Source organism: Salmo salar, chromosome ssa04 (assembly GCF_905237065.1).
Source record: "Salmo salar chromosome ssa04, Ssal_v3.1, whole genome shotgun sequence".
Classification (NCBI taxonomy): domain Eukaryota; kingdom Metazoa; phylum Chordata; class Actinopteri; order Salmoniformes; family Salmonidae; genus Salmo; species Salmo salar.
In genome coordinates this window covers 45,108,244-45,124,068 of record NC_059445.1, presented here as the reverse complement: position 1 = coordinate 45,124,068, position 15,825 = coordinate 45,108,244, and the positions used below count along the sequence as shown (strand labels likewise).

Below are 15,825 nucleotides of genomic sequence, written 5' to 3'. Positions count from 1 at the left end.
TCAAGATAATGTATCAAGATAAAATATTGTAGTCAGGCATCATATGAGATGTGAATAGGCAACATTTCATTCCGAAGTCTCTCACTTCAGCTCAAATAATGTCCGGCATTTTTTACTTGGTTGCGTCATTTTTCTGTGCATACTTTCTGTTGAAGCTTGAATTGATGCATGCTGTAAAATATGTAGAAATGGAGTATGCATTAGAGAAGTGCTAGCCGTGCTCCGTTTCGCATACTGTACTTTGATTTGGGCATACTATGACACTCCCGTGCTCCAATTTTCATGCTCAGAGCATGGTAGTATGCATTTTGAGAAACACCCTCGTATACCAGTTATTGGAGCTAAGTCTAAAAAGAGAAGAGGTGAAACTGCCAGAGATATGAATATGTGCTGACAGCGAATGGTAGCACCAGTGTGTTTACATTCAGCACTGCCAAGAATCCTTGAGAAGCTCAGTTCTAGTCACAGACACCTGAGCACATCCCCACTGAAAATGTGAGTCATTGTTTAGACCAGCATGGTTGACCAGAGTAAGCTCTCCACTCCACATCTGTCACTCCAATAGGCAGCAACTTTATTATTTATTTTGGTCAATCTGTTCTTCCTGATGTGAGAGGGGATGCCATACATGAGGTAACATCTGCTGAGGTATGTCACATGAGTTTTAACATCTGTCCGTGTTTTTGCGGCACCTTTCCATCAACTCACACGTTTTGAAACACTTTACACACTCATGCAGAGAAACACAAACAGGGAGAGGTGAGGAGGCTAGCTTGATGCACAGGGGCACACAACACAGACACTAGCAGTAGCATATAACTAGAATTAGACATTTATATCCTCAAATAAAACACAAACACAAAGCCCACCTGGAAACACAGACTTACTCACATAGACCCAAACATGCAAACCCACTGCAGGGCTACAGTTCATTGTCACTTTGCTCGTATATGCTGTCCATCACTGAGACAGTGGTGACTGTACACACTACTGACTCTCTTAACCCACAGGGGCTTGCAATTGTCCAAGCTGTCAGACAACATCTGCTGAAATTACCCACCAGCTACTAGCCAACCAGTGGTGACTGACTGGGTTCTGGAGATAAGCTTCCTTATCCTCAAAGTGTCCCACACATATTCAGAGCCCAGTCACCCATTTCCCCTGAAGAATAGGATAATTTCTTGAACATATTGTACTGCGCAGGTCAGGTTAAGCTAATAGACACTTGTAGATACACACACACACACACACACACACACACACACACACACACACACACACACACACACACACACACACACACACACACACACACACACACACACACACACGGGCACACAATCAGTCAATCAAGCAAGCACGCATATATGCACAGAGACATACAGACATACTCTCCCTAACTTATTTTTGCATTCTAATCCTCTCTGAGCCTATTAATATTTCTGTTTCCATGGCAATGGTAGAAGTGTCAGAGCCAAGTCAAGTGAAGTGGAGTGCAGTGTAGTGAGAAGATAAGAGCATGTGACCTGTATGGACCACAGGGCGTGAGGTCAAGCAGAAGTGTAAGAGTAAGTCACTCAGACATGAACCTCACCCTCTTCCTCACCTCCTCCGTTCACCAGCTAGATTAATTAACCCATGGGAAGAGGGGGAAGAGGGGGGGAGAAGGGGAAGGAGAGGCAGACTCGTCTCCACCCCCGGTAAAAGAGGAGACCAAAAGCTATTTCTTATTACTCCCATGTGCCCTTTCTCCCTCCAAGTGGATGGAAGTTTTCCTAATTACTAAAGCCTTTTTTAGTTACTGATTGTGTGTGTAAATCAGGCAATGAAAAGCAGGTAGCCAACAGCATTCTGAAACGGCTGCTTGATTATTTTTGGGGTGGAATTTCCAACGTTAATGGCCCCCATCTATAGCCTTAAATATCACAGCCACTCCACTAACAACATACCACCTCCTACCTTTGTCACAGGCAATTTAAACAAATAATTGTTTTGCTTTCGAAGCTCTGGCTCTTACCTGCTTGCTGTTGTACTTTGGCTGGCTGGCCTTGTAGCTATAATCCGAGTACTGGTCTGAGCCTGTTGAATTGTCGTCTCCTCCAGTCCCTACGAAGGTGTTGGTAGCAGGGAGGTCCTGGACTGCCTGGTGCTTCTGGGAGGCCGAGGGAGACTGGGCCTGCAGCTGGATCGATGGTAGGGGAGAGTTGGAGCGGTAGTGTCTGCCAAGGTCAGGGCTGCCTGGGGGGTATGTCAGGGGCAGGTGGATCCTGGGGCTGTCGTTGACCCCATCCAGGTTGAACTTTAGACTCTTCTGGAGACTGACCTCCTCCTCCTCTCCCAAGGGCTTGGGGGACTTGGAGGGCTTTCCTTTCCTGCCCCTCTTGCCTTTTCCATTCTTTGGCCCCTGCTTGGGGGCGTAAAGGTCCTTGGTCTCCTTCTTGCCAGCCTGGTAGCCGCTCTTCGTCTCCCGCTGAATGCGGTGGCGGATAAACACCACCACTATGATCACCATGACAACGCCCGCCACTCCCGCCAGACTTCCGTACACAATGTTACTGCGCTGGGCTGCCAGGCCGTAGTCAGGGTCACCAGCAATGTCTGTCTCCAGAGGGGTGTAGAGACTGTGTCCCACAAGTGCTTCCACCAGGCTGACATTAGCAATGGTCTCATTGACGTAGATGTGCACCATGGCAGTGGCGTGGCGTGCGGGTTTGCCCGCATCACTCACCCTCACCACCAGGCGATGGAGCCCACCATGTTTCCGGGTCAGCTCCTTGGCCAGGGTGATTTCCCCAGTAGTGGAGGAGATGCTGAAGAGTTCATAAGGGTTTCCTCCAGTGATGCTGAAGACCATTTCTGCGTTGGGCCCAGTGTCCAGGTCTTCAGCCTCCACTAGCTCCACACGGCTTTCTGGGGCAGCTAGAGGGGACAGGAGTCTGAAGGAGGAGTTGGAGGGCTTGGTGACCACAGGATCATTGTCGTTTTCATCCAGGACATTGATGGTAACACCTACATATGAGGACCTGGGAGGCTCTCCCCCGTCTACGGCCTTCAGACGGAAGGTGTAGCTGCTCTCTTTCTCCCGGTCAAAGGAGATGCTGGACAGGATGGTTCCTGTTCCATTCTGAATCACAAACTTCCCTCCGTCTGGCTCCACAGAGAGCTGCACTCTGGCGTTCTCTCCCTGATCCATGTCCAGCACAGTCACCATGCCAACGGCGCTGAGTGGGGGCATGTTCTCCAGAACAGAGAAGCTGTAGCCACTTAGCATGAACTTGGGGTCGTTGTCATTGCGGTCCAACACCTTGACCACGACCGTGGCTGTTCCTCTGTGACTGGGAGAACCTTTATCGGACGCAGTGACCCGGAACTCATAGCGTTCTTTATGCTCTCTGTCCAGTGAGCTCCGTGCCCTCACCTCCCCTGAATCGGGGTCAATCTCAAACAGGCCCCTGGTAGATGTGTCTGCTACGATGCTGTAGACCAGCTCGGCATTAGTTCCGCTATCAGCGTCCGTGGCAACCACGTCCACAACCTTGTCCCCTGGCTGGTTCTCCTCTGCAAAGGCAACCTCAAACAGGGTTGGGGAAAACACTGGGGAGTTGTCGTTAACATCAGTCACCTGCACCTTCAATGAGTTAGTACTGGAAAGAGCTGGGTTGCCAGAGTCAACAGCCACAATCTCCACACGGTATTCCCTGACCCTCTCATAGTCCAAGGGGGTTGTAGTCTGCAGAAAGTACTTCCTCTTGTTAGTGGACGAGTCACTAGCCGGGCGCAGCTGGAAGGGCACGTCCCCCGCCACCACACAGGTGACCACTGCATTCTCCCCCTCGTCCCTGTCAGACACCTGGACGAGGGCCACCGCCGTGCCCACTGGCATGTCCTCTGATATGTTGGCCACCCCATCACTGTGGGTCACCAGGCCGATCCCACGGATCTCCACAGCAGGGGAATTGTCGTTCTGGTCAGTCACCTGGATTGTCACAAAGGTCTTGGAGCTTTTGGGTTGGGGACCTTTGTCCCTAGCCACTACGTAGAATGTCAAATCGCTGATTTCTTCCCGATCCAAGGGCCCTTTGACATAGATGATGCCAGTGGAGCGATCAATTCGCAGGAGTTTTGGCACTGGGTCTAATGCCTGATGTAGTGTGTATTCTATCTCTCCATTGGGGCCCATGTCAGAGTCATTGGCTTTCACCTGCAATCAGAGACAAGGGATTAGGTTAGAGGTTGGGATCAGGGTAAGAATTCAGGGATTATGTTAGCATATCTAGGTATGGGTAAGGGGTTTAGGTTTACAGCCCGATGTCATTGAAGTTAGTTTACAGCAAGAGGGCAATAAGCAAGGGAGTCTAAATGTGCATATTATAAACGTATCTTGCCATAATATGAAAACACACCATCCTAGCTTCAGAGAGACACATGTGTAATGAAAATAAATGTACACTGAGGGTTAATTTGACTTAAAAACTGTCAACCAAAATACCCACTCGGGAAGAAACTTTATTGAGTGGGCTAATTGTTTAAAAAAACCTTCAATAAATTGGCTAAGCTTTGCTGCTTTTGGCAGCAGTTCAATAAGACTACACTGTGAAATTGAAAATTCAGTAACTTCATTCAGGCATTTCATCATGGTAAGAACCTAGAAACCCAGCACTGCATGTTGGACCCTAATGAGTTGTGGATATAAAACACTTAGTCTTCTCACAGTCAAAGTTGTATCCAATCTACACAACACTTTGATCACTCTGCTAAATTAATATAATGTTTTACCTGCAAAACAGAGTGTCCCACAGGGCTGTTTTCTGAAACCTCTGCCTCGTACGTGGCCTTCTCAAACTTCGGAGCATTGTCGTTAGCATCAGCAACCACCACTCTCAGCAAGGCACTGCTATAGCGCTGGGGGTTACCTCCGTCCACAGCTTTGATTGTCAGGTCGTACGAGTCCTTGAGTTCCCGGTCCAGACTGCCCAGGACGATGAGCTGGGGCAACTTCTCCCCCCTGTCTTCCGCCACCTGCAGGCCGAAGAGCGTCGCCGCGTCTGGCCCAGCGGTGAGGGCGTAGTCGGCCACCCCGTTCCTCTCCGAGTCCCTGTCTGTAGCCAGGGGGATGGAGAACAGAGCGCCCAAGTGGGTGTTTTCTGGAACAGAGATGGTGAGCACAGGGGAGGGAAACTGCGGCGTGTTGTCGTTGATGTCCTGGACCTCGATGCGGCCCTCAATGAGCCTGGGGCTCTGGTTGTGGATTAGGTCTGTGACGGACACTTCAAACTCCAGGAAGCAGGGCTTGCCCCTGACCATACTGCGGCAGTCCCTCAGTGTCTCCCTGTCTATGGGGATCTCTGTAGTGAAGATGTCCCCTGTCTTCCCATCCACACGCAGGTATGGAGCGCCCACCTCCAGCTTGTACAAGTGACCAGAGTCTGGCAGGCCCTGGTCTGATGCCAGGCTGCCTATCAGCGTGCTGGGGGGCTGCTCCTCCTGGACCCGGTAGAGGATACCAGCCTCAGCCCAACCACAGCAGTCCAACACCAGGACCCACAACAGAACTGCTCCCAAGTGCAGTTCCATGAAGTCCGTCACCAGATTACCTGCCTGCAAAAAAATAAAAAAATAAAATAACACATTAAAGATGAAAAACTATACTTGGGCTTAAAGTTTATCGGTTATGTTGAATGTGCTCTGAAACAACATAGTTAATCAACAGCCATAGTTATACATACAGTATGTATATATATATATATATATATACACTGAGCGAACAAAATATTAAGAACATTTTTGTAATATTGAGTTGCACTCCCCGCCCTTTTGCCCTCAGAACAGCCTCAATTCGTCATGGCATGGACTCTACAAGGTGTCGAAAGCATTCCACAGTGATGCTGGCCCATTTAAACTCCAATGCTTCCAACAGTTGTGTCAAGTTGGCTGTGTGTCCTTTGGGTGGAGGACTATTCTTGATACACACGGGAAACTGTTGATACTATATATATAGTATCTTCGTTGGGGTTTAATTAAGATGTTTTATAATTCTCGGGATTTTAACGTTAGTGAAAAAAATGTATTCTCCCAGGTATGTGAAAATAATGTTTCTTCTGCAATGACAATACAAGGAACAATTCATCATATGTGGCATATTTACCAAAAACAAGCTCTCCACAGTGGAATAGATAATATCCTTGTTAAGAGAGCAAGGATTATCTTTTCCCTGTCAACAGGACAAAACCCAGGAAACATGAACAATGAGCATATCATTTCTCCCAAGGACCAGTTTTGCCATGCTTGAAGAATAATGGTTCAGATGTTGGAGATTTTCTCCACTGACTTAGTGACTTACAGGGAATTTATAAAGCAATGAGCACCCAATCTTCTATTTTGAAAGGAACAATTTAACAAATAGGGATGATAATGTCATTCATCTAAATGTGGAATCGTGTAACAATGCATGTTGGGTGATTTTCCCCTCCTTATTTTTGCCACATTAATTAAAACCAAATTGAGCTTTTGCAGCAGTTTGTAACTGTTTACATTCACTAAAACAGATCTTCAGCACAGTGCTGAGGATATTCAAAACGGCAACAGCCAGTATTGAAAACTTGTTTAAGCGCTACGATGAATATATATATTTTTCAAAGAATTGATTTCCAGACAGAGTTTACACAGAAGATAAAGTGAGAGAGGCCCAGTGTGCATTACGGCAGCTGTATAATCCAATGCAGACCTCAAAGACCTAGTACCGTGCCATGGTTCAAGGTTGAGCCTCCTAGACATCATTAAATGTGTATAGAAGCAGCTTGTGGACGCAACACCACAAAAAAAACACTGTTGAACAAACCATACAGTATGTTACGAAACCTTGACGATATGATATAAAGACAAGACTGAAAATGCATAATCTGAGAGATCTAATACTAGAGAGGTCTGACCCACCTAAGGCTCCAGCTGCAGCACCCAGAGTCTCCCAGAGGCAGCAGCACACCAGTGTTTGGCTTCATGTGGAACATGTTGCTGATCTGTAACCTGGCTTACGCCTTATCACAAAATACAGCTTTACTTTTGAGCAGATGAGATCTCCATCCTACTCTGCTGTTATGGGCTAATTTACACACTGTAATGTTCATGTTTGATTTCTAACCTGCTACGCCACCCCATTAATCACTACCCGCTAGTTTAGCTTCTGCTTTGATCCATATTCCCCAAGCTAAAGAATTCACTATTTTTCAGACTGCAAATGATTTTAGACTTTAATTATTTCATGTGTGAGAAGAGTTCTCGCTGTAACTTGAAAGAGGATGAGACAGTTCATTGGAGTGGTTTATATAGTTGTAATGCTCCAGCACATTTCCTTATAGCCTTTGCATGCTGATGTATGTATGTATGTATGTATGTATGTATGTATGTATGTATGTATGTATGTATGTATGTATGTATGTATGTATGTATGTATGTATGTATGTATGTATGTATGTATGTATGTATGTATGTATGTATGTACAGCACCAGTCAAAAGTTTGGACACACTTACTCATTCAAGGGTTTTTCTTAATTTTTCCAATTTTCTACATTGTAGAATAATGGTGAAGACATCAAAACTATGAAATAATACATGTAGTAACCAAAAATGTGTTAAACAAATTAAAATATATTTTAGATTTTAGATTCTTCAAAGTAGCCACCCTTTGCCTTGATGACAGCTTTGCACACTCTTGGCATTCTCTTAACCAGCTTCATGAAGTGGTCACATGGAATGCATTTCAATTAAAAGGTGTGCCTTGTTAATTTGTGGAATGTCTTTCCTTCTTAATGCGTTTGAGTCAATCAGTTGTGTTGTGACAAGGTAGGGGTGGTATACAGAAGATAGCCCTATTTGGTAAAAGACCAGCTCAAATAAGCAAAGAGAAACGACAGTCCAGCATTACTGTAAGACATGAAAGTCAGTCATTCTGGGAAAGGTAAAGAACTTTGAACGTTTCTTCAAGTGCAGTCAAAAAAAAACATTAAGCGCTATGATGAAACTAGCTCTCATGAGGACCGCCACAGGAAAGGAAGACAGAGCTGCCTCTGCTGCAGAGGATAAGTTCATTAGAGTTAACTGCACCTCAGATTGCTGCCCAAATAAATGCTTCACAGAGTTCAAGTAACAGACACATCTCAACATCAACTGTTCAGAGGAGACTGCGTGGATCAGGCCTTCATGGTTGAATTGCTGCAAAGAAACCAATACTAAACGAAACCAACAAGAAGAAGAGGCTTGCTTGGGCCAAGAAACACAAGCAATGGACATTAGACCGGTGGAAATCTGCCCTTCAGTCAAATGAGTCCAAATTTGAAATGTTTGGTTCCAACTGCCGTGCCTTTGTGAGATGCAGAGTAGTTGAACGGATTATCTCCGTTTGTGTGGATCCCACCGTGAAGCATGGAGGAGGAGGTGTTATGGTGTGGGGGTGCTTTGCTGGTGACATTGTTTGTGATTTATTTAGAATTCAAGGCACACTTAACCAGCATGGCTACCACAGCATTCTGCAGCGATATGCCATCCCATCTGGTTTGTGTTTAGTGGGACTATCATTTGTTTTTCAACAGGACAATGACCCAAAACACACCTCCAGGCTGTGTAGGGGCTTTTTGACCAAGAATGAGAGTAATGGAGTGCTGCATCAGATGACTCGGCCTCCACAATCACCTGACCTCAACCCAATTGAGATGGTTTGGGATAAGTTGGACCGCAGGGTGAAGGAAAAGCAGCCAACAAGTGCTCAGCATATGTGGGAACTCCTTCAAGACTGTTGGAAAAGCATTCCAGGTGAAGCTGGTTGAGAGAATGCGAAGAGTGTGCAAAGCTGTCATCAAAGCAAAGGGTGGCTACTTTGAAGAATCTCAAATATAAAATAGATTTTTTTGATTACTACATGATTCCATATGTGTTATTTCATAGTCTTGATGTCTTCACTATTATTCTACAATGTAGAAAATAGTAAAAATAAAGAAAAACCCTTGAATGAGTAGTTGTGTCCAAACGTTTGACTTGTATTGTATGTTTGTATGTAAACTCAGCAAAAAAAGAAACGTCCCTTTTTCAGTACCCTGTCTTTCAAAGATAATTCGTAAAAATCATAATAACTTCACAGATCTTCATTGTAAAGGGTTTAAACACTGTTTCCCATGCTTGTTCAATGAACCATAAACAATTAACGAACATGCACCTGTGGAACGGTCGTTAAGACACTAACAGCTTAAAGACGGTAGGCAATTAAGGTCACAGTTATGAATACTTAGGACACTAAAGAGGCCTTTCTACTGACTCTGAAAAACACCAAAAGAAAGATGCCCAGGGTCTGTGCTCATCTGCGTGAACGTGCCTTAGGCATGCTGCAAGGGGGCATGAGGACTGCAGATGTGGCCAGGGCAATAAATTGCAATGTCTGTACTGTGAGATGCCTAAGACAGCGCTACAGGGAGACAGGACGGACAGCTGATCATCCTCGCAGTGGCAGACCACGTGTAACAACACCTGCACAGGATCGGTACATCTGAACTTCACACCTGCGGGACAGGTACAGGATGGCAACAACAACTGGCGAGTTACACCAGGAACGCACACTCCCTCCATCAGTGCTCAGACTGTCCACAATAGGCTGAGAGAGGCTGGACTGAGGGCTTGTAAGCCTGTTGTAAGGCAGGTCCTCACCAGACATCACCGGCAACAACGTCGCCTATGGGCACAAACCCACCGTCGCTGGACCAGACAGGACTGGCAAAAAGTGCTCTTCACTGACGAGTCACAGTTTTGTCTCACTAGGGGTGATGGTTGGATTCACATTTATCATCGAAGGAATGAGCGTTACACTGAGGCGTGTACTCTGGAGCAGGATCGATTTGGAGGTGGAGGGTCCATCATGGTCTGGGGCGGTGTGTCACAGCATCATTGGACTGAGCTTGTTGTCATTGCAGGCAATCTCAAAGCTATGCATTACAGGGAAGACATCCTCCTCCCTGCAGGAAGGATGAGCCTTCCTGCAGGCTCATCCTGATATGACCCTCCAGCATGACAATGCCACCAACCATACTGCTCGTTCTGTGCGTGATTTCCTGCAAGACAGGAATGTCAGTGTTTTGCCATGGCCAGCGAAGAGCCCGGATCTCAATCCCATTGAGCACGTCTGGGACCTGTTGGATCAGCGGGTGAGGGCTAGGGCTATTCCCCCAGAAATTTCCGGGAACTTGCAGGTGCCTTGGAAGAGTGAGGTAACATCTCACAGCAAGAACTGGCAAATCTGGTGCAGTCCAAAAGGAGATGCACTTCAGTACTTAATGCAGCTGGTGGCCACACCAGATACTGACTGTTAATTTTGGATTTTGACCCCCCCCCCCCTTTTCAGGGACACATTATTCCATTGCTGTTAGTCACATGTCTGTGGAACTTGTTCAGTTTATGTCTCAGTTGTTGAATCTTGTTATATTCATACAAACATTTACACATCTTAAGTTTGCTGAAAATATATACAAACAGACCATAAACGTTTCTTGTGTGTGTGTGTGTGTGTGTGTGTGTGTGTGTGTGTGTGTGTGTGTGTGTGTGTGTGTGTGTGTGTGTGTGTGTGTGTGTGTGTGTGTGTGGTCTGGACCTGAAATTGCCAAAAGTCCCCATAAGGATAGTAAAACAAGGAAAATTCTTCCTCATGTAGACATTTCCCACGTCCCCACAAGGACAGGGCTTTAAGCTTAGCGGTTGGGTTAGAGCTAGAATTAGGGGTTTGGGTTAGGTTTAGAGGTCAAGGTTATGGTTAAGGTTAGGGAAAATAGGACTTTGAATGGAAATAAATGTTACTCTGTGACCCCACAAGAATAGAAAAAGTGTACAGTATGTGGGTGAGTGTGTGCGTGTGTGTGTCAAAAAGCATCCGTGAACAAATTTAGCGATCCTATAGCTGCATATATTTTTGGCCGTAAGCCAGTATTTTTCTGCCCCTCTTTGCATGCAACAATGTTCCAAAGTAGAGCAAAGCAAATACATGTTGAAACTAAACAGCAAAACATGAGCATGTCTAGAATTCCAATTAGAAATCCAATTCCTTTGAATCCGTTAAGATTGGAAGTGCACGTTATTGATGTACTAATTGCTTAGTTATTGATGTGTCCTTTTTACATTTGCAGGGCAGCCTCCAGTCGATGTGGCTTGAATGATAGCATGTGAAGTAAAAGCATGTTTAAAGAGTACATTGTAAAGCACAGATTTTTTAAAAACCTAAGAATACAGCTCCATAGAAACTAAACATGTTGCCATCTATTAAGATTTTATAAATAAACTAAATTAGAGGAGATCAGAGAATACATTACTCTTCCACCCTATAGACCTGTTAATGTGATCAGCTTGTGGTGACAAACATATGGAGACAAATAAACTTAATGACACAATGACAGCTAGTTAACCCAGAGCACATTATCACCCTCATCCTCCATGTCCACCATTGCTGAGGAAGACAGTCATCAAGTTCAACAGCAATGATCCATAACAATATCTCCTTTGAAATTGTGGCTTTACAAAGGAGCATGATGAAAGCAGCATTGAACTGCAGTACTGTATTGACTTGCGTGAAAACAATTCAAAAGCTTCTCAGATGACATACAGTATCTAAGACAGATCCCAAGAGATCCTAAATACTAAAGGGAAAAAAAGATACCACTCACTCAGTTAGGCTAATCATATAAAACTCACTCCCAATAAGTGTCATATGGCCCTTCAGGAGCCTCCATACAGTGAATGAATGTCTCTCAGAGGTTCTTTAAAATGTCTCCTTAATAAAGCCATAACCACACTTTCCTCTAGATAAGAGACTCCAAACACTCATTAAAGGTGATCACATAATCACTTCCAAGGAGATAATTACAACAATATTCTTTCAACAGTCTCCAGATCAGGTACACACACACACAACTCAGATTATAGTCACACATTCATCGTCAGATAAGAGTCTATGAAAGCCTCAATTCCAGAAGCAATACACAGAGTAACAAACATAGCTTACTCATACCTATGAGTGGACTACTCCACTGAAGAGTCTAAGCCCAGTTTCCATTTGAGATAAGAGTCCGTATACTTTCAGGTAACGGATAAGAGCAGATACACAATTACAACTCAACCTGGACTGTAATAACGTGTGCTTTTGAGGGCTGCAGCACTGCAAGTTGTGTGTATCTCCTCAACAGAGGGTGAGTTCACCAGCACTGGAATTTTGGAAAAGCCAGAACGAGTAATGAGGGCAATGGCTTGTGCTATATTCACCCTCAAAAATAATATAATAATAATAATTCTGATGTAATTGTGATATTAAATTACTCATGCAGTTCCAGCATATTTCTAAGTAAACATTAATAAAACATAATCCAAGAGTTCAGAATATGCATAACATTGGATTGCTATCATATTGAGTGAGACAAAATATATGAAGAAGAATATCAACTACTCCATAGAGATCCTATTAAATTACTAGAGGGGATATGTCATAAACTCTCAAAGTTCCACAATGGGGCGAAATAGCAGCCATCATGGTCAGTGAGAAGTCCAAAAGCAGTCTTATTGAAATGAATGGCAGTAGAGGCATAGGTGATGCATTTCCTGCTTTACATATGCAGGAAAATAAAAGTAAGGCATGTGATGTATCAGAAATTGTCTAATTGAATTATTGTGCACCTAACATAGTCATATAACTATAAATACAGTTAATATGGGTTTTATACACATTTTCTGTATAAATAGCTTCTAAAATATATACAAACAGACCATAAATGTCTCCGATTGTGTTTTCTTGGAAAGCTGTGAGTGCTATTATATGATACAATATCAGTGCTTGTTGTTGCATTTACAACTTGTCCTTACATGAACTGATTTTAGCCAGTATATGGCTGTGGATTGACTGCATTATTTGAATGGAATGTTGGTATATTGGCAGTTCATTTTTTTAAATTCTGGAATCATTCCTCTAAAACTGGCTGGCTAGCTAACATACATACATGTACATTGCAGATGCATTCTTCACATTCATTGTTTGACACAATATCTTATTACAGCACTGGCAACCCATGGTTGACCAACTCCCAGACCAACATGGCTGACCTTTGAACCATCATAAGAAGGTTAAGGTCCATTCTAGTATTCTAATTCCTAGATGTATGAAGAACCCAGTCCAGATGTATGAAGAACCATAGCACTAGCCATTACTGGGTAGTTTGCATGCATTGAACAATTATAGACATAAGAATGATCTAATCCTGATGTTTGTCCGCCATTTTCATTATCAGCAGCAGCACAAGCAGCTTTTATCAACAGTTTTTACGAGGCATCCTGGTGACATCAGCCTCCCGTGTGGCAGTGACCTTTTCTCTTCCCCACAGCCTGGTCACTGACAGATCATGGTCATCAGACTGCAACAGGTTCTGGGATAAGCCTCAGCAGCAATGCATCATTAACTGACTCATCATTCCTCTGTCTCACAATGATTCCATTTCAAACACAGTACAGTAGGCCTATATTGCTATGCCACTAATGGTTTCATTCCTTGGGTTCATGCCATATGGCAATACGTCTCTTTAAATCACCCTGTTACCATAGAAGTATAAGGGTTGAAATCACTTTGTCACAAACACACAGAGCTGAATTTGAGGAATGTGAGTGTAGCTCAAAGGCTTGTGTATATCATGCATTGAAAGCTTGAGTTAAGGCATGAATAAGCATGTGTACATACAGTAGGCCTTCACTGGAAATTCAAAGTAATTTGATAAATCAATGTCTGAAGATTGCACATCATAGACATGGCGGTCTGATTGAATAAATGTGTGTGAATGGCCCAAGATGAAAATCCCTTCCCTAGCACTGGCTTTAGCTTCAAGCCATACCCATGCTTAACATCTAATATGTGCAGAAACACATCACTTTATGCTGACTCTAAAACATACAAGAAGCAGCTCACCAATAAACACACAAATATAATTATTAAAACACAGTTCTTGAAAAGGGAACCAAACAACGGGTCTGTCATAGATTCTCAGACGGAACTATCTCCAGAAGAGCTAGTCTATACACTTCATATTGATTTGAGTAGCAAGCCAATAGACTGCATAACAGACTGCTCCCTTGCCTCTCAGTAATCTCTAATAATCTATATGAAGTTAGATGCATAGTTACTTTTTATGACAAGACAACAATAATACTAATCACCACGAGGAGCAATATTTATCCATACTCTGCCCATGTGTACTGCTTGTCAATATTTGGGAGGGTATGGACAAAGCATTGGCGTGTATCACTAAAGAAATGCGTTCAGTCTCTGAAAAATGTAAATACGCACTGTAGAGCTGCGTCTGGAGTCATGTAGACTGTCAAAATGACGTTTAATATGTGGGAAGTGGGAACGCAATATTGATAGACGATGCTAAATGAATATAGCCTGTATGGCTGGTCAGTATGCATAGTTGGTCGATAAGAGCATCTCTTGCTTTCACTGCGGGGAGGGAGAGAGCGAGATAGAGAAAGAGAGAGTGACGACTCCAGACGTTTAAGGGCTTTAGTCAAACAAGTGTCCGATTCAAGCTATTGCACCTGGTTAATCAGATTCGCAGGAAAACGAACTATTGGGGAGTGGTTTGAATGACCCATCTTTTAAATGTGTTTTGTACACTAGGCTATTTAATGAATGACTGTATATTGTATTAGAAATTATACCTACAGCAACAAATTATCTTATCATCAGACATACTTTCCTATTTAGAAAGAGGCAATTAACCTTTACTAAGAAACGTCTGACTTTTAAACATGACATACTGTACATGCTTTTATCTTGGAAAGCATTATTCTGTCAATATATTTAATTTACCTTTGCCAAAGACTTCTTAGGGTGCGATTGTCTCGTGGTTTTTCCTTCTGTCGTCCCAGAGGCAGGTATATAACCCTCAAACCTCAGTATCAATGAATCAATCCAAATACTGTATCACGACGACGAAAAAAATCACCGGTTTAGAGCAAATCCATTAGTACCACTGATAACTTTACCCTCAAATTCGATGAATCCACTCCCATGTCATTGTGCAGCCTTCCATTCTACCGCTGTAAAAAAAAAAAAAACGCTATTTTTTCTGACCGCGAAAAATAACACAAATCAAGCTAGAATTAATTTATTTCGTTTTTACAGATACTAACCAATAGTCATGAACTCTATGCTTCTGGCCACGACGTTCAATTGCTTTTCTCTACTCTAAAATCATGTTGCAACTGCACCTTAGCGAAGATATGCACTCTCTCATCTTCAACCTATCTATCCCTTTTAGTCCAAGTTTCTCAAGCGTTGCGAATGTCGTGCGTAAAACCCGCACACCACGAAATACAGATTTAACGATATTTTTTAAAGTATTTAAAATGTCACACGTGTCTTAATCACAAAACGGAATATGTCACCGTGTACAGTAAACGAAGCACGTATTTGTTATGAGAAATCAAGTGAGAATAATTTTTCAGCACTTGCTCTGCTCTCCAGACCGCGCATAAGAGCGTGGTAGGAGGTGGGGCTCCACCGAACTCCGCTCTCTGTCTCAGCCTCAGCAACTTCACGTCCACATCACTGGATGCCACAGGCTGAACACTTGAGACGTAAACACGGATTTACTACCTCAATCATAATGGTGGGACTTCAACAATTTATGTTAAAACAGAGGGTGACTGAAATTAATATTGATTTTAGGCTACTTGAGCTCATACACAGATGTGTTAGTCGATCTCCCGATGGGAGTTTCTATGGATAGGTTTCAGGTGTGATTTTATGTGTCAGTACA

General features: G+C 43.6%; 1 protein-coding gene across 1 annotated transcript in view; it reads right to left on the bottom strand.

Moving 5' to 3' along the window:
* LOC106603262 (protocadherin-1) overlaps window positions 1-15,566 on the bottom strand; it is a 93,077-nt gene extending 77,511 nt beyond the window's left edge. Inside the window, exons 1-3 of the mRNA XM_014196662.2 lie at window positions 14,874-15,566; window positions 4,777-5,598; window positions 2,018-4,201 (exon numbers count right to left, since the gene is read on the bottom strand). Coding sequence (XP_014052137.1) covers window positions 2,018-4,201; window positions 4,777-5,574 — 2,982 coding nt within the window. The 5' untranslated portion in view covers window positions 5,575-5,598; window positions 14,874-15,566. The remainder of the gene's footprint in view (window positions 1-2,017; window positions 4,202-4,776; window positions 5,599-14,873) is intronic.
* Between the last annotated feature and the right edge of the window lie 259 nt (window positions 15,567-15,825).